General features: G+C 43.2%; 1 protein-coding gene across 4 annotated transcripts in view; it reads left to right on the top strand.

Moving 5' to 3' along the window:
- The window catches only part of NGF (nerve growth factor), a 48953-nt gene that overhangs the window by 17256 nt on the left and 5936 nt on the right, over positions 1–25761 (top strand). Inside the window, exon 1 of one of the 4 annotated variants that reach the window (XM_081305494.1) lies at positions 1000–1019. The exons of 2 other annotated variants lie outside the window; for them this stretch is intronic. In XM_081305494.1, coding sequence (XP_081161620.1) covers positions 1003–1019 — 17 coding nt within the window. In that variant the 5' untranslated portion in view covers positions 1000–1002. Of the gene's footprint in view, positions 1–999; positions 1020–15670; positions 15715–25761 lie in introns of those variants that run through there. One more of the 4 variants, XM_081305497.1, reaches the window with a different exon arrangement.

A 25761-nucleotide genomic window follows, 5' to 3' on the forward strand; every position in this document is an offset into this window, starting at 1 on the left:
GTCTTCGTCACCCCCTTGCCATCTAATGATATTTATCAACCACCCACGCCTGCCCAGCACTGTATGAGACACTTGGCCAGGCAGATCTCGAGCACGACTTTGACCCCTCAGGAATTCGGGGCCTGGCTCAGGCCGCTAGACTGACATTGTTCCTCCCTAATATAACACAGGCTGCTGGGAGCACAGAACCAGGGCCAGAGCCCAGCCAAGGGCACAGGGGTAGGAGATGGCACTGAGTTTTACACAGTGTATCTCTAGACACACGAGGCTCCGGGAGGGAAAAGGTTGGAGTTCACAGTACACGTGGTGTGGTCAAGTTGTAAAGCAGTGAATTCCACCACCCTCACACCCCACTACCCACCTAGTTCTCTGAAGAGATTTGCTAAAAGAAAAAGCAAGTTTTGAGTTCTTGTGAAGATGGTCAATTAGCAAGCGTGGAGAACATTCCAGGGGTGGAAGGTTCATGGTGGCAACACCCTTGTTTCCAGGGGATATGTGTGTGTACTGTGTACATGTGTGGGTGCCTGTGTGTACATGTGCACAAGGGTACATGTGTCCACCTCTGTGTCTACGTGTGTGTATGTAAATGTATGTATGCATGGCTTTGGTGTCCGTGTGTGGTTCACAGAATATGGAGGGAAACAAACAATGGCTGTAAGATGTGTGTGGGGGGGTGCTGAGAACTGGAGCATCTAGAAGGAAAGGGCAGTCAGGGGTCTGGATGGGAAAAGAAGCAGGGCATGCAGGATGGACAGGGTTCCCTATGAACATCTGGCTTTGCTCTCTCAGCCTGTGCTGGAGAAGGCACCCCCTGCACTACAAAGATGCAGCCATTTGCTCTCTTGACCTAGAGTCGCCACCACTTGGGGTGGCGGTGAGTCTCCAGGAGGCCTCTCCTCCCTGGCCCAGCACTAGCTCTGAATGCAGTGGGAGAGCAGCCCTTCCAGCTACAGACACTGAGTCTCGAACCCTCTCCTCAAATCGTGAAGCTGCACGCCTGAAATGGAGCATAGGCAGGAGTGAGCAGAGGGAGTTGGGTGAGCAGGGCCAGCAGGGAGGCTGCCAGGGTGGTTTGGGGAGGTGCGACACAAAGGGGGTGGTAATTTGAAGGTCCTGAGTATTTAGAGTGCAGAGGAGACGATGAAGGAGAGATCCCAGAATATACTGGGAAAGGAGTTGACTCAGAGTGGACAGACAGAGGCAGGTGGACTTGAAGAGAAGGGCCCAGGTGCCCTGAAGAGAAGCCCCACCCCCTCCCTGGATCCCTTTCTCTGTTGTAACCATTACTAATGGCCTGTGGCCCAGCTCACATGCTGCTGCCTTTCCTGGTACTGCCTTGGGGCCCAAGAGAATCCCCTGACCCTTCTGACAAGGTCAAAGGTCCTGGCCCAGTCACTGGGAGCTGACAAGAGAGTTTGGAAGAAAAGCACTGTCCAGTCATCTGCAGAGGGACTGGGGGCAGAGAGGTAGTACACTAGTGCAGGCTGTGTCCTCTAGGGCGCCTAGAGGGGATGAGAGGGATCTCTGCCCACCAAACCTTGTGCGTGGCAAAGATGCATCTGCCTGATGGAAAGATCTCTTCTAATTCCCACAAAGCCTCCACGGGGCCTGGCTGCAGCCCCAACCCTGGAAGCCCATGCAGTCCATGGGAGGGGGCCCCAGAGAGAATGAGATTGGAGTTTATGTTGGGGTTCAAGAGAGGGGCATCCTGTGGGGAGGGAACAGTAATACCCACTTAACAACGTCACCTAGGGTCAGCACCGGGCTGTTAGTTATTCCGTGGTCTGAAAATGAAAGGATGTTTTCCTTATTAACATAGAAATAATTAACTTGTTTATGTTATTATGCTCATTGTCTAAATATTGTTTAATAAAATGTCTTATTGCTGATAATTACCCAAGCCTTACAGTAAACACGGGACTCCCGCGGAGGCAGGGGTGCATTTATAGTCACATAGAGAGCACCCAAGTGTTTACTTTGCTGCCACGTAGTCACCTGACCGTGGTCCCCTGACTGCAGCTCTGTGGTAACTCCTTATCAACCCCAGGTGAAGAGCGCTCCGATAAAGAGCAAATTATTCTCTGTGGTCAGATCCCAAAATACGTGGGTGACAAACACAGTGGCATTGTTTCGTCCACTGAGTCTTGTTTTCCATGTGTGGGAGGAATTCCAGATTGGAGAATTCTGAATCCAGACTTCGTAGATTTTTTTTCCCTCCTAATCGAGACAAACACAACTAATGATAAAGAACAATACCAGCCTGGCTTCTATGCTCTGAAAGCCTCCGGGTCAAAACCTGACCTCAATAGGGATTGGAAAGGATCCAACAGCAACTACTGTCTTCTGTTGTTGAGTTGGACCACAGACTCCACCAGACCAACTTTCCCTTGGCTTCGGAGCCTGGACACAGAGCAGATGTGCCCGCCTGCTTATGCGCTGGAGGATGGAACTGCTCTCCCAGCTCATTGAAATCAGATGCAACAGCACTCAGAGCTGCCCTGCAAACAGATGGTAACTCCATGCAAGCACCATCATATTGGAAAATTACAAAAGCCATGACTCCATCTCCTTACTGCCCTGCACAACAGTATTTTTACCAACTGGGCAAGAGAAAGGTCTTCTCTTCTCCAACCATATACTGCAAGGGACCAGGCTCATGTTTAGATAGCTAAAGCAGTAAAATATATTCAACGCCTATCCACAGCTTTATTTTCCATGGTTCTACCTGAGGTCGACCATGATCTGAAAATATTAAATGGAAAATCCCAGAAATTTACACTTTTGTCAGTTTTAAATTGCATTCCATCTGAGTAACTTGGTGAAATATGGCAACATCCCATTCCAGCCCTTCAGGACATGAATGATCCCTTTGTCCAGCGTATCCATGTTGTATACCCTACCCCACTGTTAAGCACTTAGTAGCCAAATCAGTTATCAGATCAACTGTGGAGGTATCACTGTGCTTGTGTTCAAGCACCCCTTATGTGGCATGTCACAATACTGGTTTCATTCACCTCATTTTGTCCCATCACGCATGCTTTGTATCATCTCACATCAACACAAGAAGGGTGAGTACAATAAGATAATTTGAGAGTGAAGAAAAGACCACATTCACATAAATTTTATTATAGTAGATTGTTATAATTATGCTATTTTATTATCATTTATTGTTGTTAATCTTTTACTGTGTCTAATTTATCAACTTGGTCATATGTATACATGCACAGGAAAAACACAGTATATATAGAATTCAATATTATCCATAGCTTCAGGCATTCACTAGGGGGCCTTAGAACATATCCCCAAGGGATAAGGGGGGGTTACTGTATACAGATTTGAATATGATAGATAATTCTGGAAGGATGTGCTCTAAATGTTAACATTAGTTATATCTGACTAGATGAGATTGAAATGAAATAAAAACCAAAATGGTATATGTGGAATCGAGCGTACCTGTTTGAGGAATTTGCACTCAATTTCCAAATGGCATCCAACTTGTCATAAACAAATCCTGAGTTTATGTGGAAATATTTCTTTAAATATGCTGTATACTTAAGAAAAGTTTATCTTAAAATGCTAGGTAGTTAATAAACTCAATTGCTCTGGATTTTAAAAGTTTAAATCATGCTGGGTTTCTTTTGAGATTTTTCCATGTTAAAATTAGGTAATCTGGACAAAACATTAAGTTAGACTTTGTTGATTGGTTGATTTTTGAGATTTACCTAAGCAAATCAATACATAGCTCCAGTTTCTTCTCTGTGTAAAATACTCAACAACTCTACTCATTGGGCTATTATGAGCATTAAAAGAGATAATCCATATAAAGTATTTACCACAGTACCTGACAATGAGAAATTGAACAAATTTTAGCTATCATTAGTCTGGTGTTCTCTCTCTCTCCCCCCCTCTCCCTCTGTCTCTCCATACACACACACACACACACACACACACACACACACACACACATACACATTTTCATTTATATTTTCTTTCAAAGATGACATCAATAATTGCAAAAAAAAAAAAAAAAGCAGACAAATGAACAGAAAACAATTACTTTCTGAATTAACCTGAGTGCAAAACAAATAAATATCCAGGGTCCAGCTCAAATCTTCCAGCATCTATTGACTCTTTGGACTTTTCTCAGCTACCCTCTAGGTGATGCTTGATACATCATAGCAGGAATTTAAGACTGACAGAGACTTTAGAAATAATCAGTCCTCATCTTTTGATAGGTAATTTACCCAACATCACAGTGCAGCAAAGCCAAGACTAGCCTCCAAGACCCTGACCGCTCGCCTGTCTCTTTTCACTCTGACAGATGGACTCAACTGGTTGATAATGATTGAGTCCCCATTGGTCCTTAGCCTGATTCATAATGTCACACAGTATGTAGCCCAGCCCCAGGCATGTAGCAGGTACTTGATAAGTGGTTTGATGCACAAGGTGCATGCTCATCAATATAGAGATAGAGTCTCTGCCTTCAAGAAGCTTCCAGAGATTAATCAGGGAAGGCACGGCAGGGCATGAGGGGTTCTCAGAGAGGGCAAGCTTGTTTAATTTCATCCATAGAAGAATGAAGATCAGAAATTGTATATAATAAATCTCAGTGAGCTAATTTTTTAAGCTTCTTATTCAGGCTTCTTACTTCTTACAAATCCCTAAGCTAGATAGTTCTCCAACTTATGTTTATAGCCCTTGACCTCTGCCTTAACTACAGATTTCTCTATCAACTCCCTCCTCAAACTCTCCACCTGTATCTTGCGTTTAATATATAGGTACCTCCACTTTAGCTCATCCCAACCTAAATTCCTGATCCTTGCCCTTCAAATCTGCTCCTCTCTAGTGTTCTCCATCTCAATAAATGGCACCTCCATCTAGTGGGATGTCAAAAACTTTGGAGTCTCCTTAAATATCCCTTTCCCTCACTGCTCCACAGCACAGTCCACAAGGAAGATCCTATGGGCTTCTTTCCTTCCACATATCCCTTTTACAGTGTCCTCTCACCTACCCCACATTGCCACCACAGCTCAGACCACTGCCCCCTCTCCCTCAGATGACTGCAGGAGCTGCCTCGCCCATCTTCTGGTTTCCACCCTGGGTCCCCATTGTGCGTGCGCGGCTATAACGAGTTATGTCACCTTCCCGCTCAAAACCTTCTCATGGCTTCCTGTTTCCTTCAGAATCAGTCCAAACTCTCCAGCCACAGAGATGGTTTGCTGTTTTCAGACACGTATGCTTCTGCCTCAGGGTCTTTACACTGGCCCTTCTCTGCCTAGAATATTCTTCCACATTTCTGTATACCTCTCTCCCACACTTCAGTTATTTCTCACCGGCCATCACCTCATCACAAAGTCTTTCCCTGACCAATCTAGCCTTCCCTGGTGTATAATTCCAACTTGTTTACCATGCTTTGTTTCCTCCATCACTTATCAGCAATTGGTATTTTGTTGGTTGCTTTTTCGTTCTGCAGAGAACTTTCCCATTCCGTTCATAACTGTATCCCCAGTCTCCAGAACGATGCCTTGTCTTGTAGGTGCTAAAAGAGCAACTCCACGATGCACTTTTTTTTTTTTTTTTTTTTTTTGTATCAGGGATTAATCTCAGGGGCACTTAAACACTGAACCACATCCCCAGCCCTTTTTATTTTTCATTTTGAGACAGGGTCTCACTAAGTTGCTCAGGGCCTCATTACATTGCTGAAGCTGGCTTTGAATTTGTGATCCTCCTGCCTCAGTCTCCTGAGCCACCAGGATTACAGGTGTGTGCCATGGTGCCCCACAACAATGCATGGTCATTCCATCATTCCTCGATTGTTGGGTCGAGTGGGTATTCGTCTGCTGCTCTTGCTAGACCACTCTTTTTCACCTCTGTCATCCCTGCAGTTCTGAGCATGGGGCCCCTGCATGGCACAGGTGCTCCTTATGCGTGTACCGAATTAAACTGAATGATTTTCAAGCACCAGCCACACATTTTCGAGTTCAGTCAAGTTCATATTATCAGCCAGAAGCCTTGTGCCCCAAGAATTTGTTCATTTTCCTGAGAGAGTTTCATGAGAACTTAGGCGGCAACCCTTGGAAGAAAACAACACAGAGCTTTGTGTGATGGAGAAAACAGGGAGGTGCAGTCTCAGTCAGGGCCGTTCGCGCCGACCTTTTGCCAGGCCTGAGTGTGCAGAGCCAAGCTGTGGGGAAAGCTGTAGAAGCAACTGTAACCAAAGGGTTCATCAGATCTCAGCCACTAAGGTCACCCGTCTGTCCTGGAGGGGAGGTTTATGCCGTCCGTCTGCCACAGGACCCTGTAGACAAACCACAGTGACTCAGACACACCAAAATTTTTGCTCCTGTCTGATTCTGCTACACTTCTACAGACCTAGACAACCTTGTTCCTTGACTTTGGAATCAGGTCCATTGGTTTGAGTAATGGACTGGGGTCTTTCCAATCATGCCATCCTGGAGACACACCCCAGAGCCCGGTCAAGGGAGGCTGTGCCACACTGAGGTCTTTCCACCAGCCAGCTTCTCTGGAAGGAATCCAGGTACAGCCCAAGCTGCACAAACTTCAGGGCTGGAAGAGGGGCTAGAACATGACACGGCGTACTAGGAAGCATTTACAGATTTATCTTAAAGGTACTTGCAAGAGTGGATTCAGCCCTGCCTTCGGCTATTTCCTCGGGCTCACACGTTTAAAGTAGAAATAAGTCACAAAATGTGTCATTGTCTACTTATACTTTCTCCTGATGGCAATAGAACATGACTCAGCTCCCCAGGTCACCATCCGTTATTTTTAGACCACTCTGTCTTTTAAGAAAAGTCCTTTGGCCACTGGAAGACTCTTTTCAAAAGTTGATCCGAAAAAGTAAAAACAACTGTACATTTAAAAGACATAGGAAACCAAAGAAAGAAACAGCTTTATTAAGGTAAAGAAACTTAATAGATGGGTATATTCGCTTTTACCTTTTTAGTGGGTCGGTGCCGATAAACAATTCTTATCTTTGGAAATGATGCCAGGAAACCTCACTAAATCAAAACAAGTACAGATTTACAGAAAAGCAAACAGCAGCTGTCTCAGATCACCCAGGGGTCTGAGGCCAGCAGTCTGCTGAGAACTCATCAAACCCAATCGAGCTGTTCAGGGCACCAGAAATCTAAAGAATAAAAGTGTAAGCCTTTTGGGAATAGTAAGAAAAGACTCATCCAGATTTTTTAAAAAGTGTGTCCAAAGCTCAAACCATTACCACAGACCAAAGCAGGACTTTCCACACCAGAGCTGCAAAGAGGCCACTTCCAAAAGCTACTTAAGTGAGACGTAAAGCATATCTGGATCTTTCCTCCACACAGGGACAGACTTACAGGGACAGAACTTGTCCCCCTCTCTGGAAAATCCCCAAATCACAATCTCACAACAGTTACACTTGTTTTCAAAGCACTGGTCAATTCAAGAAACCATGTTTCTTGGATGGTTTAGACTATTCTCAAAAATGAATTTCTTGGTATATGGATTCACATAATATGTTGCCACATTTTCAGTTCATACTGTTTCCATGGTGAAATAAATTTGACCTCAAGTGTCTTCTAAGAGCGCCCCAGTGCCTACTGGCATGTAGAAAGCTGAGTACAGAAAGCTGTTTCTAACCCAGTAGTTCCCAAATGTGCTTAACCATGGAACCTTTGTTTCACCAAACCTCTTTTTACATCCCAAGGGTGGGAAGCACTGCTTTGAACATTCCAGTGACTTCAAGGCCAAGATCGAGGCCCACTTCCTAGAGAGATCATTCATTCTCTTAGTAAGTGGACATTTGTTAGCTGGCTTCTGTAGGTCAGGCTCTGCCTAGACACAGAGGCAAATACAAAGAAGAAAGTGTCTAGATTGCGGCATGCTGGTAGTATCAACGTAATGGAGGAGATAAACACGTACGTAAATATCAGCATTTTTATGGGAGGAAGGGCCTCTGTGGACCCCTTCATTACTGACAGTCTGTATAAAGTAATTTACAACCCATATTGTTCAGTAATATTTTCTGTGCATTTGTCTTACAAATATTATGTGTTACTATAGTTTTACTTTTGTAACACCATATTATGTGTTACTGAAGATAAGACGTGTGCCTCATAATTGTCTAGTATTATCTATAGTACCTAGCATGGGATTGGACACATAATAATTCATCTAATGTGTACTGGTTGATTCATTAAAGACTCAACTAGGTGATTCCTTGATTCCTTTTTAGTTTCGCAATTTAATAATCTTTCTCAAATATCGGTACAATCTTATGCCTTCAAAATTATGGTGAGCCACAAAAGTATGTAATAATTCATTAGTTCCAGTTTTCTAGGGGTTGTCTCAATGCCACAGAAGTAGCTAATTTCATGCACACAGCCTCTCCCAGGGACAAGCCACAGCGAAGGAAAGCAATTTGCTCTCTGCTTATGGTCACAGCTTAAGTGTTACAACTTAAAACTTAGTGATTTGACCTTGTAATCAAAGAACAGCCAAGTCTCTTGATTTTACATATGAGCATCCTGGGAATCAAGTGAATGTTTAGCTATTCATTGTAGAATTTAATACAGACTAGGGTTAGCCACAATTGGTAACACTTGGGGAGTTGTTAATTTCTTGCTGGCAATTTCACTGTAAACTCCCTTCATAAATTTCAGATTTAAACTTGGCATTGTCATCCAGATTTTCTGCATATCTATTTGATTTACATATGCTGAGTGGTTCCTAATTGTATGATCAGTAAATAGACAGCACCTCTGATGCTTTAAGTATTTGAGAATTCTCCAGAGCCACAGAAACTTATTTCATAAGTCAGTGAGGAAGTGAATTTGATGAAGATGGGTTGTGTTGGGTTCTACAATGATGTGTCAGGGTTTCTCAGTCTTTGTGCTAGTGATGTTTTGGCCAGATGTTTATCGTGATGGAAGGTGCTCTAGGCCTCATAGTCTGTTTGCAGTATCCTCAGCTTCTACTTACTAGATGCTAATAGCATCCCTCCTACCCATCGATAACACCAAAAAATGTCTCCAGATATTGCCGGATGTAGGGGTTAGGTGGGAGGAAACTTCCCCTGGTGGAGAACCACTGAAACTAAAAGAATTCCTGGTGGCTATCTAACATCAGTTCTAGACTGATGCTAACTGGATTTTTCATTTATGAATCATTAGTTAGTAGGTCCTCAGAGAATGAAAAGCAAAGTTTATTGTGCTTTGGAACCACATACTGTTCTCTTTCTAGCCTGTATAGCTTAAAAAAGTTATCTACCCTCTCAGAATCTTACTTTCCCTATAGACACAAGAAGATGAATACCTACCCACATGTGGGCACCAGCAGAAGAGGGCCATAACCTGAAAAACTCCTCGTATTATGCCAAGCAAGTAGCAGGCATGTATTAAATATCTCTAGTTCCCTGCCTCCTCCTGCTACTCTTCCCCTCCTCCTCCGCCCCCTTTGCCAATGTCTGAGACAAACATAACCAAATTATATGCACTACAAATGGCTTGGTGGTTTCTTTCTAATTTTTTCCTTCTATAGCACAGATAATCAGAAACTGACATTATATCCAAACCTTATGTGAGCTTTGGAGAACAGAACAGCCTCAGTCAACAATAGATAAAAGAGAATCTGAGACCTCAACCCTCCCCTTCATGCCCAAGAACTTCCAAATACAGATGAATGCATCCACACATCTCCACATATGAAACTGACCGTTCATCAGTTTTCTCATTCTGTGTTCAACATAAGATTGTAATGACTAGACAAAGAGGCTACTCCCAGTGGGGTTGATGGAGCCCTGCACCACCACCCATCCTCAGCCATCAAATAGACCTGGTCACTTCCTCAGCTGCACTGCATGAGCCTTTGAAAAATGAAACAGCCCAGTTTAGGCACCATGGGGAGGAGGCTAACCTGAAAACATATCTGGTGTAGTCCTGGACCTCAGGGATTTACAGAGAAGACATATGGAAAGGCTTATGAATCTTATTTTCATTATAAAGGCATTATAACAACATTACAAGCCATTTGGAGAATGAGGGAAAGAGGAAGGGGATCACCCAAAGTTCTAACACTCAAAACAACTGTTTTCATTTATGAATTTACTTCCAGGCCTCGTTCCCACACACATGATTTCCCTCGACTATGGTGATTCCACACACATTCTCCCCTCACCTGACCCCACCCCCATCTTGCACTAGATCACAAGCATTGCCCTTTATCCCTATTGTCATCTCGGTTTTCGTATTTAATGGCTGCAAAGAAGTTCTGGAAAAAGATTTCAGGAACTGACATTATATCCAAACCTTATGTGAGCTTTGGAGAACAGAACAGCCTCAGTCAACAATTAACTATCAATTAACTAATCCCTTATTAAGGGATAATGCCTTATCCCTTAATCAATTAACTATCCCCTTATTGATGAACACTTGCCTTCTGATTTTGCAATTATACAACATTTAGTGGAGGGGGGATCCATAAGTATAGCTTTTCCCATGTCAGGATCATTTTCTTCAGGACAGAATCTCAAAAAATGTAATTAATAGGTACAAACTGTGAATATGTCTACAGTATTAAATATAGTATTGTCAAATTATTGCAAAGTACATTATTTTGTTATAGAAGAATTTGTGAATCATTACCAAATACTTAGAAAATACAGGAGAGTAAAAGGCCTAAAACAATCACTCATAATCCTTTAACTCAACTATTACCGTATTTTGTTCCAATCTTTTCTCCCTGTATCTGTTTTAATGTAAGTATCTATCTAAAATTCGTTTTATTATATTATCAAGACTTGCCTTCTTAATAAACAGTTACCCAGTGTAGAGGAGTAATTTTAATTCACACAATATAGGGGTCTCTCCGGGCATGGTGCCACACTCCTGTAAGCCCAGTGGCTCAGGAGAATGAGGCAGGGGGATCACAAGTTCAAGGCCAGGCTTAGCAACTTATCTAGGCAAGTCACTTAACTTAGTGAAACCCCGTCTCAAAATAAAAAATGTTAAAGGGATGGGGTTGTGACTCAATGGTTAAGGACACCTGGGTTCAATCCCTAGTACTAAATAAATAAATAATAGGACTCCTTAGGGTGCAAAGGGTAGATGGCTGCAGGATACCTGATTGCTTCAGTACACCCAGAAGCCTTCTCTGCACCGTTCTGTTACGGGCCAGGTGTCTGCCCTCCCTGCCAACAGGACTCTCTTCTGTCGTTCCAAAGTCAGTGCAGGAGAGGTCTGTGAAGTGGAACCAAAGGTACCTTGAAAATCCCTTAGGAAGGACCACATTGGTCCTCTCCATAGAGCCTCTCCATAGGTCCAAACAACTTGTTTTCCCTCCACAATGGGAACAGGTTACTCACTCTTCCTTCCATTAAGCACTGGATGGGGTGGCTTATTTTTTTGAAAAAAAAAATATGGCTTAAAAAAAATACAAATCTTTAACATCAGTATCACCCAGAATGAAAGTTCAGTGAAAATCAACTCTGACATAAAACTATGTTTTCTGCGCACATATTTGCATATTCAAGTCTCCACCTCACACACTCATTTGATGATTGCTGTGTGGAATCGCTTTCATTCTTTAAATTGTTGTTCATTCTTTATTTCTCTTCTTTCCTGTCTTCCTTCTTTCATTTCCTCCTTCCTGTCTTCCTCCCTCCTTCCCTTTTTAAAAAGTGTTTTGTTTTGTTTTTCTGATTGCATATAATTGAAGAGACATGTTTAAAGTTCCTGTAACAGGAACCATTACATCCTAAATTGAGCACTGTTCACAGTGGGGAATGCTGCCACCACTGGCAGCCCACTTCTGTTGCTGAATGTCTCTATTCAGTGGAGGTAGCACCTGCCCCTCCTCCATTTCTTCTCATTCATCCCTGTGGCCTGTCCTGCAGTGGTGAAGGGCAGCTCTTCTCCCTCGCCCTGTGGAAGCTTTCCTGAATGCCTAACATCCCTACCTATAGCCATTTTTGTTAGGGGGTGGTTTCCAGATGCCTCACCTTCTTGGTTCATCATTAGCACTCTCCACACTGGGGGAGAGAAGGACTGGGGGCTTGGGCTGAGGCTGGGGTTCCCTCAGCCCATGCACTGACTGACGGAGCAGCCCCCTTACAGGGAAATGGCAATGGCAGTGGCACCGGGGAACAGTGGAAGCACATCCCTGAGACGGCCTCTCTGCAGCCCCAGCTCCAGAAGGCTGCATCCCAGATTTATGGATGGCACCTGGTGAAGCAATGATGCAAACGCAATGTGAAATCCAAGTACACCATCATCTCTCTGTGTTTGGATTTGGTTTGGGGTTTTATTAATGACAGTGGATTTGATTAGACAAAGTTTACACAGTAACTAACTCCAGCTGGATCCAAGCATCAATGGGAAACCCCAATTCCCCTGATGTTGTCCTTTTGTCCTTTCCACTCATGATTTCTTTCCAAAGCATTTTCTCCGAATCTGATAATGGTGAGGTCATACGATCTCATTTATTTGAAGGGCCAGTCTGGCACGCCCAGCCCGGCGGCTCTGCGATGAGATGAAGGACTCTTGCGTTGGAGATGCTGTGTGCCTGGATTGTGGCCTTGTCCTCACTTATGTGATGCAATCACTCGATCGTTCTGCCAAGGCAATGTTATCATTGGGTTTGGGTGCGGATTTGGAATTTTTCGAACAGAAACCATATTCAAATAGATCACTAATTGAAACATCATCAGGATTGTCTTGTAACCTTACCAGAAGCTGGTTCAATGAAATCTGGGTCCTTTGGTGGAGTTGTTACTTATTTTGAATGACTGTGATTACCTACTGCTTGGGCTTTTTCTCTAGGGAAATCCAAGAGGCATGTCTTACCGGTCCTGGCCCAGGACTGTAGGCCTGTTTGTAATTTGTGCAGGGATTTCTTCCTCTCCCCAAAAGCTGGGGTTGAAGTCATCTTCAAAATCATTTATTCAGTCTGTCTCCTTTTCCCATTTCTCCGTGTCTCTGGCTTCTCTCTTGGGCTGCCTTCCCTCCTGCTGCTACTGTCCCTTGTCTGTGGGTCCCCTTCTCCACCCTCCTTGTGTTTTTCCCACTCACCTCTATTGTTTTCCTCTGTCTCTCCTCTCATCTACTGCCCTTGCCTCTTCCTCCTGTTCTCCTGCTCTCTTAGTTCCTTCTTACGGTAACTCCATCCCCCTCCTCCTTTCTCAGTGTTCCTCTTTGATGACAACAGGTTTCCTAAGGATAGGGCATTGGGTTCCTCTGATCAGGACTCACCCATTCCTGCCACAGCACTCATCAAGCTTCCAACTGATGGGAAATGAGATAGGTATTTCTGCCTATGTCCCTGACCTGGGCTTATCCCCAGCCTGGCCCCTAATTGGATTCAGCAGATCCAGCACCAGGACCATGGCCAACATCAGTGCCAGCATTAGTCAGATCCCTCATGGTGCCAGGTGGGGACTGGGCCAAGTGGCATAATTAATAGCCAGTGTGTGCCCTTCTGATGTGTCTGCCAACATGTCACTATTACCCTGTAGGTGACAGCCATTGCTCACTGGTATGGAGCCCTTTTTCTTTTTTTTTCACCTTTATATTCACTGTTCTTGAGAATCTAAAGCAAGACATCGGCCTGAACTTTTTTTTTTAAAGAGTTTCTAGAAGCAACAGACTGGTGGGCAAGAGGAACTTCCAGATTTTTACCCCAGCACTTGCAGTGAAAATCACCAGTCTGCCGTGGATGCAGCTACATGATTCCCACTATTAAAGCAACTGCTCAATTCAATACAGTGAATCAGAAGGAGATGTCTTCTATCCTGGCTAGGTGGCCTGTATGTTTTTCACTGAGTGATTCTGTTCTTTTAGGACAAGGGCATTTCACCTGTGAGCAATGAAAGCCGTATGTCTGCCTTTAAAAAACCTCCTTCTTCGCCTTGTGATTTACTTCTATATATGATGCACTCGCTGCTGAGAGCATGAAGCCTGGTCAATTAAATCCTGATTAATTCGTGCAGACTTGGGGAAGTCAAGTTAACGATTCACAAATCGAACCCACTGCCGAATGTCCCTCCACCACTCCCATCTCTTTGCATTTCTGTTCAGTGTTTTTGCTCTCCAGTCGCCCCTCAAACCCAAGTCATTGCTTGGCATTTTCTTGTTTTAGAAAGTGACAAACAGAGCAAGCAGAGAAAACACTGTATGTTTTGGACTAAAAATGAAATCATTAGGGTAAGTTTCTATTCTTGTTGCCTGGAATTCTACTCTGGTTCTGATTAAGTTCAACAAAGATATTATATTCGATGCTTTCCTGTAAATGTATGAGATGGTTTGCTATTGCATGTCCATGAATGGAAATATTAACAGACTACACTTGGCTCCATCCGCCTCTGGCTTGGTCTTCACACCCAAAAAGCCAACCAATAGAGAGTTATAACCCTAGGCCAGAGTGAGTAGCTCCTGACCTGCTCTTGTGGTTTTTCTTCACGATCTCAGAAATAGAATTTTATCCAGAAAATGTACAAGAGTAAATGGAATAGCCACATTCTAATCTTTATAAATTGCCCAATAAAGAGCAACTGAGTATTTCTAAGCCTCTGCCATCTATGATTACATTTCTATCAGAAAAGTGGGTCCTCCCAAAACTATTTCTAGGTGGGTGGAGTATTTCAATAAGCAGGAAATATGGTGTCTGGGCTCCCTTGAGATTATAAACAAGGAAAGACTCATAACAGATAAGTGGAGCAGTCAAGGTATTTTATAAGACTAGAAAATCTGCTGTTGAAAATTTTTAAAGCAACTAGGTATATTCAAGAATAGAAATATGCAGAATCCCACCTGTACGTTATCCATATCATAGAAGCAAAAGTTGATACTCAGTTCAAAAACCCAAAAGGCAAAACTGTTACTCCTTTGAACTGGTTAGACATGTGAACCTTCGAGTAGGGTAGGAGTGGATCGCAGCTAGAGATCTGAGTTCCTGTCTGTCATGCACTATCCACTAGGCCCTGTAAGCTCATATTTCTGTAAAATGGAGATAATGCTCACCTAAGAAGATTTTTAACAAGCATCTTAAAAGACAATATATAGAAAGCCTTTAGTATAGTGTCTGGCACATGTTTTTTGAATTATTAGTGGTAGTAGTTGTTTTTAACCTTCTAGCCCACAGTTTATGCTAGTGAAACACTGAGCATATTTTAACACATCACCTTTAATTTTACACTTAAAATAGCAGTGATTCTATCCTTATCAATTAAGTCATAGGTCTAAGGGAACTCTTCTGGAGACTTCTATCTTATCCCTGTGCTTTTTTTCCACACGCTCAAACTCAAACTCAGTTTTTGTATACTTACCCTAGTAGCCCAGAAGTCAGGAGTTCCCTACTCAGTCTGAACAAGTGGCAGAAAGAAGCAAGTTGACCAGGCCTCCTCCTGGGACAGCTGGCTGGCCACTTCTCTCTCTGGGGTAGGAGGGCCATGAGAGAGCCATACTCAGGGCCTGGTGTTTAAGTCTCTGGGACTTCCCCTCTGACAAGTGTGAGCCCATCACTGCCATGGGACTGGACATTCTGAAGGCTAAAGGAAGTGGTTAAGGAGAGTTTTCCCTCTCTGCAAAGCCCTAAGCACAAAGTCTACTTATCTTCCTATATGAAGAAATGGAAAAACTCAAAATGATCTGCAAAAAAATCATGTACTTATATTTCATAGATTGCATCAGACAAATGGAAGAGCCTACCTCACTTTGGAGGGCCAAGGTACACAATTCTTTATTTGCTTTTTAATTTATGTGTGTGCACACATATTATAAATAATCTTTTTTTTTTTTTTAATTTTTTTTTTATTATTATTATAAATAATCTTGTGACAGTTATGGATATTAATCTTTTGAGATAATTCTAAGAATTACCAAGGGCTAAACTGAAAAGTGTCATCGTCAACATTGTGTATTTCCATTAAAAATACAATATTGACCAAAGAAAAATTTTAAGAGAAAGGAAGGGGAAAAAACACCTTTCAGAATGAGGCTGGAAAATAATATGATAGAATATATAGGAAATCGTGAAAATGTGTCTACACCTAGCTCTATCCACCACTCAGTTGGGATTTATCTGGACTTAAAAACAATTCATTGAACTACTCTAGAAGACACCAAATGACCTCCAGCTTGGCTCTCTTCTGCCTCTGGTGATTTTACTGATGGCTGAAGAGGAGGCATGGGTGGGGGACATTGGTCAAACCTCAGTAGTTCCAAAAGTTTCCTTAATTTTTTGGAGAAGATGGTGGTGATGCTGATGGTGGAGGTGATATTGATGGTGGCAGTGGCAATACTACTGGTGAAATGGTGGATGTGGTCATGCTAATGGTGGTGATGGGTGGTAACTGGATGGCGGTGCTGAGGAAGCACCAGGGTGATGGTGGTGGTAATGCCAGGCTGGTGATGGCCCTGGTGATGGCTGCAGTGGTGGTGTTTGTTGGATATAATGGTGCCATGCTCTTTGGATCTAAATGTATAAATGCTGTGGAGCTCTGAGAAGTGGGAAGAGAGAGGAGAAGCACACGGGTCTCAGGGCTTGGTGGACACAAGTGCAGGGAACGTTTGGCAGGGTGCTCTGCCCTTTACCACTGCACATGCCTTTTGAGGTGCTTCCTCTCTTGGGGACAATGCAAACAAAACAAACATGCTTTGGTGGATATTCTACTGGTTGTAAAGTTCTGGGGGTTTGCTTATTTTATTTTTGTTTTCATTTGGGTTTGCTTTTCAATCCTCAAAAGGTTTTAATCTATATTTGGGGAACATGCAAATCAGTTCTATGGAAGAAGGAAAAGTAGCAACAGTCCAAAAGAAAGCAGGGATGAAAGTCCTGGACACGGGTAGGTGGACATGATGAAGGGAGACAGAAAGGGCTTTATTATACAAACTAACCCAAAACTCTGGGTTAGGCAGCACTTACAGATAACTGAGGCCAGCTGGACCTGGTGGCACATGCCTGTACTCCCAGTGACTCAGGAAGCTGAGGCAGGAGAATAGCAAGTTCAAGGCCTGCCTTAGCAAGACCCTATCTCAAGATTAAAAGGGCTGAGGGTGTTGTTCTGTTGAACAACAGTGCTCACCTAGCATGCACAAGGTTCTGGGTTCAATCACCAACACACAAAATAATATTAATAACAATAACTCTGGCCATCACACAATCCCACAGATGGGTCAGTGTCCCTACAGCCAAAGATGAGACCTGGAGCCTGACTCAGTGACTGGGCTCAGAGGGAGCTGGGCAGTCGATTGCCCACATTCCTAGGGACAATGGATGACACTCTTTGGACCAGAAATGGCAGAACAAGTCCCTTGAAGGCCTTTAAAGTGAAGATCCCTTCATAGACAGGGGCCTGGTGCCAGGACCTCGGCTGATGCACAAGGAAAGGAGAGAAACACTAACAAATGGTTTTCATTATCATTGCGCAGTCTCCACCCTCATTCTGTATGTGTGCGCTGTCTTTCTTTCTTTCTTTCTTTCTTTTTTATCTTCTTGTGGCTTGTAACTAAACAATGAGGTGATTGCCATCCCAGTGGATTGTGCAACGTAACCAGCAACTGAGTTGGAGCCCAGCCTTCTCCAAATAATTCTGCGCAAGAAAAATAAGCACACTGGAATAAGGTGGGGTTGGTTTGGCACGACACCTGCGTGCACTTTTTAGTGCTTGTAAAGAAGGCAGAAGGAGGGTCTACCGTCTTGATTTCTAACAGCACACCTGTCAGCCCACCAATGTGGCATTTTCCTGCTGAAATACAACCCCACGGCACCAAAGTAAAGGGAAGCTCTTCCTGTTATCCAGGTGTGTGGATTGGAACCTCTCATCATATCTCAGTATGATATAATGATTTACAGTGGTTGAATAAACTGGCACCACTGCATGAAGTGTTCTCAATTCTGTTCAATCAATATTCATGAAATGCCTACTCTAGGACAGCCCCATGTTAAAGTATATCTCCATATCCCTTCAGGAAGTTAATAATCTAGGAGGAGCCTAAATTTGTCTCAAGCCCCTGGGTGACTAAGCATCCATTTGACCATGAGGATACCTTCCACGTCTTATTCTCCTTGTGGCTCACTTTCCCTGGGAGGCAGCAATTATTCCAAGCAAAGATGCCATTAACATTACCATGACTGGCATGGCAGAGTGGTAGCTAAAGATCACGGAGCTGAGCAAACCACAGCCATAGCTGGAGCAGATTTCGTCCTCCTGACAGCGACGTGGCTGAGAAAACAGATCATCTCAAAAGCAAGTGCTTCAGTTTGTTACTCAGCATCTTTGTTGGCAAATGATTGCAGATAATGGTCCTGCAGCTGTAGACTGAGTGGTCTGCAGTTGCTGAGTCCCACCGAGCATGCGCGTGACCAGTCATTCCAGTCACGAAGTCCTGATTCCTTCCTGCTGGAGGGAGCCAGATGAGGCATGGGGTGGACAGGAGACATCACTTTTCCTTCTGTACCCACCTCTGCCAGCAACTCACTGCCTGATTTTGGCTGAACGTCTTTAATAATATTAATAAGAATAGCTAACATTTATGTAGTGCTAACTAGGTGCTGGGCACTGGGCTAAATGCTTCTTCTGTTTAAGCCTCTCCATAATCCAGTGTGGATAGTATAATTATTCAGATTTTTGAGAGGAGAGGCTGAGGCGCAGAGAGGTTAAGTCACACAGGTAATGGTGACACAGCTGATAAGTGTTTAGACTGAGATGCAACCAGCTCTAAGTCTTAGAGCCTTGGTCAGGAAAAGCAGCCACTTGGGGTCCATTACAGCTCTAATAGTTGTATAATTACACAATTTTAAAATAAATTAGTTTGTACTGTTCTGAATCTTTGTGGGGGTGTACTAGGGATTGAACTCGGGGGAAACTCAACCACTGAGCCACATCCCCAGCCCTTATTTGTTTTTGTTTTTATTTTGTTTTTGTATTTTATTTAGAGACAGGGTCTTACTGAATTGCTTAGCACCTTGTGCACCATTGCTGAGGCTAGCTTTGAACTCACGATCCTCCTGTCTTAGCCTCTCAAGCAGCTGGGATTACAGGAGTGCACCACCATGCCCAGCTTGTACTTTTCTGAATCTTAATCATGAATATGGTTCCTCTATAGAAGTAACTGAATGAGTGATGGGTTTGGTGTGTGTGTGTGTGTGTGTGTGTGTGTGTGTGTGTGTGTGGTGACTGAATGCAGAAAATTGTCCTACCCTCATCTCTGGAATTTCTAATTACCCACCCCATAATGTTCTGGGTCTTTAAAGAGAAATGCACTTTGTGGATCTCTTGTTAGCTCCAGAGTGAATTTCCCCAGTGCAGAATTTTTCTATTGCTCATGTTGTCATGGTCAAAGAAACCCTAAAAAGAGTAACACTAGGAGATTGGGAATATTACAAAATATAATTATGTGAGAATAAAGTGACTTTAGAAGGGCTAGCAGGCTTTCATCTCCCTTGACCTTTCCTCCTGAGATAATGAGAGAGTTGATGAAACTTCTTAACATAAGCTCATAAATGCCCACCTCAGAGTCCTTCATTATCGTTAACCACCCTGATGGCATTCCGACATTCCCCATTTGGAACTGGGATGGTTAAAGCCCTACACAGGAAGTAGCTGAAAGAGCACAAAGCCCCCCTCACAAACACACATGGGAATAAATTCTTCATTTGCAGTTCTTATCTTAGCCTCAGGTCACCTAGGATTTGTATGTGCTGCATGCCCGGGCAAAGTTGAGCTGAGTTATCTTTCATGCCTTGAGTCAGATTTTCTGGGTGTGAAATCAGCAGACAAGCCAGGAAATGTCAGGGCAGAAAAGTGAGAGAGATCAATATTCTGTGGCAGCTGTCACTCCAGAGCTATGTGGAGTGGTAAGGTGTCCTATATGCCCACTGTGATGGGTTTGGTGCTAGTTACCTGTGATCCATGGTTGCAGGGAGATTTCAGTGCAATGATTTCTTCAGTAAAACTGAAGTTCAGCTGCTCAAACTGAGATGGCCTCTTCTCCTGGACACTTTCATGAATAAGGGTAGCATATTCCTGGAATCCCTACTTTCAAATCCCTTAGCTCATCCCTTATCCCTACTTAATTGAAAGATGGGCTGTCTGCCTTTTTAAAAGCTCTAGGACCCGGTGTGTCTGGTAAGCCAGGATATTTTTCTGGTCTTTTTCAGGGATATGGATCTTTAGCTTGTCTTAATTTCTGAAGTTACATCTGAATTGCATTATAGACGTATGTGTTGTAACATTTCTTGACCTAGTGCTTGGAAAACATACCACACACTGAGAGGAAAAGGCTAACTCAAGAAGAGCTGAGGACATGTAATCCTACAAAGCAAATAGAATCAAGGGCTTGGATCCGTGTTAACATTTGCTGGCGCTGTCTTGTTTTCATTCATGTCTTAGTCCCAGGTTGTCATCCAAGATCTGCCATGGGCTGGGAGCCCTCCATAGGTGCTGTTATTATCAAATGTAAACTTTGACTCCAGCCAACCTGAAAGTCCCCTTTGTTCCCAAGTATTGCTGTCTGCTTTTAGCTCCGAGCATGGGAACAACAGACCAGGAAAGACCCAAAGCATAGCTGAAATAGATCTTTTTCTTGTGGTTTAAAGATCAGCCAGTTGGAACCAAAGCCATGTTTTCTTAGGGTCGCAGAAAAGTTTCAAAAACGATTGGATTATTTTTGGCACTCAAATGTAGATTATAGATATATCATTAGTCGTACTGATGGGTTACACTACAGGGGCTGTGATTTAGCAGTACATTCTTGCAAAAATATTCTGCCCTCAACTGTTATGGACAGCTGCTTCGTGTTTAGATATCTTCTACCACATTAATGTCCTTGTAATTACCCACACTTTGAAAACCTCTCTGTGGTGTGGGCCACATGAATTACCCCAGGCAGGTAAGCACCATGCAGATGGTGACCAGCCACACACAACAGAAGGCCACTCACATTGAGAGCAGATACTCTCATTCTAAAGCTCAAGGTCAGCCAACCACACAGTGGCTTCTTCCTTGAGCTGCCCGACTCTCAGGGAAATGCTAAGAAGGGTTTTGTAATTTCCCCCAGAATCTCCCAGCATTATAGGGCTATTTCTCTTCAAGGAATGTGACAGGCACTTTAGAATTGTCAGCAATGAAACATTCAGTCAAAAAAGAATAGCAGTTTTGCTGAACCTTTATATCTTCCTGAGTCCTTTGTGCCAGATGCACTATTTTCCTATTGGACATGCCAAAACCACTAAACAGTTAAAATACATCAATTATCTCATAGTGGCCAAAATTGAATTTTTTTCCAAAAAAAAAAAAAAAAGAGCTAGTCAGCAAACCTCACAGTCATATTCCATACTAGAAAACTTCTGATTAGGCTAAAAAATTAGGAAAACAGACTTGGAACACAAAAGACTTCAAATTACTTTTCCTTTGTGAAAAGGCTCAGAGTAAGAACTCACAGAGGAGAGAATAAAGGGGAATGGTTACAGCCCTTGCAAGTCACAGCAATAGCACCAGATAACAGCCTCAACAATGTGTTCTTGATGCCTCACATTTCAAGTGAGTTTTCCCGACTCATAGAACTCTACCAGGTGGAAACTAGGAGAGAGGGGCTACTACTGCCCTGGCACTTTGTAAGCTTCTCTAGGACTAGTCATTGCTTTGTGGACACACATGGGATACATGATCCAACAGGGCTTTTGGACCAAGCATGCCCACAAATCTTTGGTATTCAAAATGTGAGCAAATAGTCCTTGGGCTTATTAAGAATAAGCCAATGAAAGAGTAAAAAGAAAATTTAATTCACAGATATCTAGACAATCAAGGAGGGGTGTGACAGAGTCAGGGAAAAATACTCCCTAGTCTGCAAGCTATATTCTCTTACCATCTTATTGTTCATAATGTGACCACATCTGGACTTTATATTTTCTGAGATATGTTAATTTCTTGATCATTTCTCTTAATTACTAGCAGTTTATCAAAGCCCATGCCAAGCATCCTCTTTATCCCATGCAGCTGTGGGCCTCAGGCCTGGCTTTACATTAGGAGTTTCTAGGGAGCTTTATGAAATCCTGATGCCCAGGCAGTACTGCAGAACAATGAAATCAGGGTCTCTAGAGGTGGGACCCAGGTAGAGGGAGTTTGTAAAGCTCCCCAGAAGAGTTCAATGTGTGGCCAGGTTTGAGGGCCACTGCTGTAGAGGATTGGGAGACGGCAGAAAGTGAGAGCCAGGGATGTAGATAGACTCTTCCATCAAAGTACAGCATGAAGGACGCAGGATGAGGCTGGTTGGCAGAGTTAGCAGACTTCAATAGCTTCAGTTAATACCATCACTCTTCAATAATCTATCAGCAGAAGCACAGTTTCCTTGAACTCCTTCAATGACGTAGTAATTGGATTTTCAATAATTTATCATTAAATTCTTGGTCCAAAATATCATTGAGAAAATGAAGGGGAGACTAAGGCAATGGTCAATAGAGAGGGATATGAAGAGACTTAGGTCTTCAGGAAAACCTCCTTCCCTCCAGTGTAGCAGGCTCGGACAGGTTGGACAGGTTTTCTGGAGTAGACGGGAAAGGAGTCTTTGCCTGTCCCATGGAAAGGTGCAGTCCACAGTAGCCGACTTAACTGAGCCTGAATCAGACTCTTTGCCTTGAATACCTCACCCCATGGGGAGGTTGCAGTTGGAAAAAGGCCAGTGTAGACCCCCTAAAGCAATGGTCCTTAAGCATACATCAGAGTCATCTAAGGGCTTGTTAAACCACAGTTGTCTCATTTCACTCCCAGAGGTTTTGACTCAGGATGTCTGTGATGGAGCCCAAGAACTCGCATTTCTTCCAAGATACTGTGGTACCACTGTGCACCAGACTTAGAATCGCTGCTTTCAAGCATCAGAACCAGGACAGGACAGGTTCTAGAAGAGTTACACTAGGCTTTAATAGTATTCCTTTATGTCCTATAAGAAGGAACAGAAGATGGTCTTGAGATGAGCTGGGATTCATTTCCATGCATTTATCACAACTTTGAGTGCCATCTGATTTCTTAAGTGATTGCTCCATGAGAACAGATAGGTTTTAAAAATAGATATTCATTTGGGTTGTTTGTCCCTGATGTATTCATTTGAGAAATTGCTAATATTTAAATTGGATTTAATTTTAGAGCCTCAACCTTCACTAGCATGAGACTAAAAATAATAACAAGATCTATGAAAATCATTTAGTGTTTCAGTATTCTAAGCAGGGAATTTCTCTCTACCATAGCAAACAACTCACACTCATACTGAATGAGAGAAGACCAAAGGCACTAGAGATGCTGGACAGGGACTCAAATAGAGCAGTCAGGTGCCTAAGTGAGATTGGCAGGAACCACGGCCTACACCCGGTGGCTTGGGCCAGAGGTTGCAGATAGAGGGCTAAGGAACCTATTGTGGTTGCCCCAAGAAGCCAGATCTGCCTCGGAGTTTGTGACATCCACATCATACTCATCACAGTGGGTTTTAAATGCTTGTTCTTTTACTCGAATTTCCTCATCCCTGGATTATTTATCATAAGAAGTATTACATCCTATTTTTTATGTCCCCAGTGCCTAGCACATTGACTGACACAGGACCTACAAATTTAGTGTTTAATTAATGACCTAAATTGGGCTCAGTGGTGCACGCCTGTAATCCCAGTGGCTCTGGAGGCTGAGACAGGAGGATCACGAGTTCAAAGCCCTTCTCAGCAACAGCGAGGCACTAAGCAACTCCATGAGACCCTGCCTCTAAATAAAATACAAACTAGGCCTGGGGATGTGGCTCAATGGCTGAGTGCCCCTGAGTTCAACCCCTGGTACCCTCCCCCCACCAAAAAATTAATGACCTAAATAAATCCCAATACAGGGGAAAACATTTATCCAATGAGGATGCAGACTGGAAAACATCAACTGTTGTAGGATCACAGACATCAGGGACAGAGATTATCATCCCTGCCAGCTCCTTGGCCTGCAGAGGAGGAAACTTGGGGATGTTTAAAGATGCCAAGTGACTCATTCAAGAATGAGAGGGAACTGGATCAGGATACAAGTTGGTGGGTTCCAGGCTTGCCACCTGTCAGATTTAATCAGATACCCAGATGAAGGGTCTTTGGAGTAGATGGGATTTTTCTTCCATGAAAGGGACAAGATAAATGCCTACATCTTAATAAATACCCTAGGGGACGAGCCATCCTTCCTTCCCTGGACTAAATCTAACCCTGAAAGAGCATGAAAATGGTTGTAACACAGCATCTCACCATTTTTTATCATCTGTCTGTCTATCTATCTATCTATCTATTTTTTAGTACCAGGGGTTGAAATCAGGGGTACTCAACCCCTGAGGCACATCCCCAGCCCTATTTTGTATTTTATTTAGAGACAGAGTCTCACTGAGTAGCTAGCAGCCTCACCATTGCTGAGACTTAGCTTTGAACTCATGATGCTTCTGCCTCAGCCTCTGAGCCAATGGGAATATAGTGGGCTCCACCACAACCAGCGAGTATTTGAGTAAGTTTTTATCCCTCGGCCTGAATCCCAGTTGAGTATTGAAAGACATTTTTGTTACTTTTTGAGATATTTTGAGCAGGGTGGTAAAGGAAGAGGAATGTCAGCATCCCAGACCTTAATCTCATGATTTCCAGTAGCAAATGAAAACCATTTCAAGGGCCCTTCCTATCTTCCCTAGAACTTTCTCTACAACAAATTCTGTGATCGAAATAATCATTCATTTGTTCATCAAATATGCCATGTTCTCTCCTGCTTAAATCCTCATCCCTTCCTACTTACCTGAGTATACAACCACGGCTCCTGGCTGCGTTCCTGCAGACCTGGCTCTTTCTACCCCTCCAACTCATTTTCTATGCTTCTTTCCTTCATGCTCCATTACTTCAACCTATCTTTACCCCAGGGCCTTTGCGTTTGCTGTTCCTTCTGCCTGGAATGTTCTCTCCCTGATTCTTTCTCAGCCTTCATCTCTCAACTTGATGACCACTTCCTCAGAGAATTCTTTACTGAGTGCTATGTCTGTAGTGGCTCCTTGATACAGCTGCCTCTTCCATCATACCCTACTTATTTCTTTCATGATATACAGAATCTGAACATATTTATTTATATGACTATAACCTCCATGAGAGTAAAAGCTCTGTCTGTCTTATTCGTTTGCTGTGTTCCCAGCACCAAGAATAGTGCCTTTCACTCAGGAAACATTATTGAACGAATGAAACACCTACATAGGTCAGGTTTACAGAAGTAAGAGAACAGAATCCCTTTATTAGTTCTAGAAACTATATGTTGAAGTTGAATAGAATTTTTTTTTTTCTCATCATGTCATCTCCATAGCTTCCAACTCCTAAAATTTGTATTTCAACTTGGTGCTCGGCAATTCATGTCTTAGTTCTATATGAACTCAGGCTTGTGTACGAAATGGTCAGGTTGCCTAATTTGCCGCGGTTGCTCATCTACATTTTCATCAAAGCATGAACTTCTTCTGATTTGTCAGGAATTTTTCTCCTGAAACATATCATAATTAGGCTGGTCTAGAGTTGGGTCTGCTACATCTGTGCATGTGCAATGTACAGAACAATTTCCATTTTGATTAGGGGTCTGCAAAGGTAGGACTCTGCTGTGGGTCTGAAAGTACCTACCCAAAGTATAAGATCAGCCATGGGCTGTGTCCAGGCAAGAGTGAGAGGCAGATGCCTTGGCAGATCCATGCAAGACCAGGCCCCTGGCAAACTCAGTAGCTAGACTCTAGCTTCATCCTGAGCTTTGAGCTGGTA

Source organism: Spermophilus citellus (assembly GCF_964194105.1).
Source record: "Spermophilus citellus genome assembly, chromosome: 9".
Classification (NCBI taxonomy): domain Eukaryota; kingdom Metazoa; phylum Chordata; class Mammalia; order Rodentia; family Sciuridae; genus Spermophilus; species Spermophilus citellus.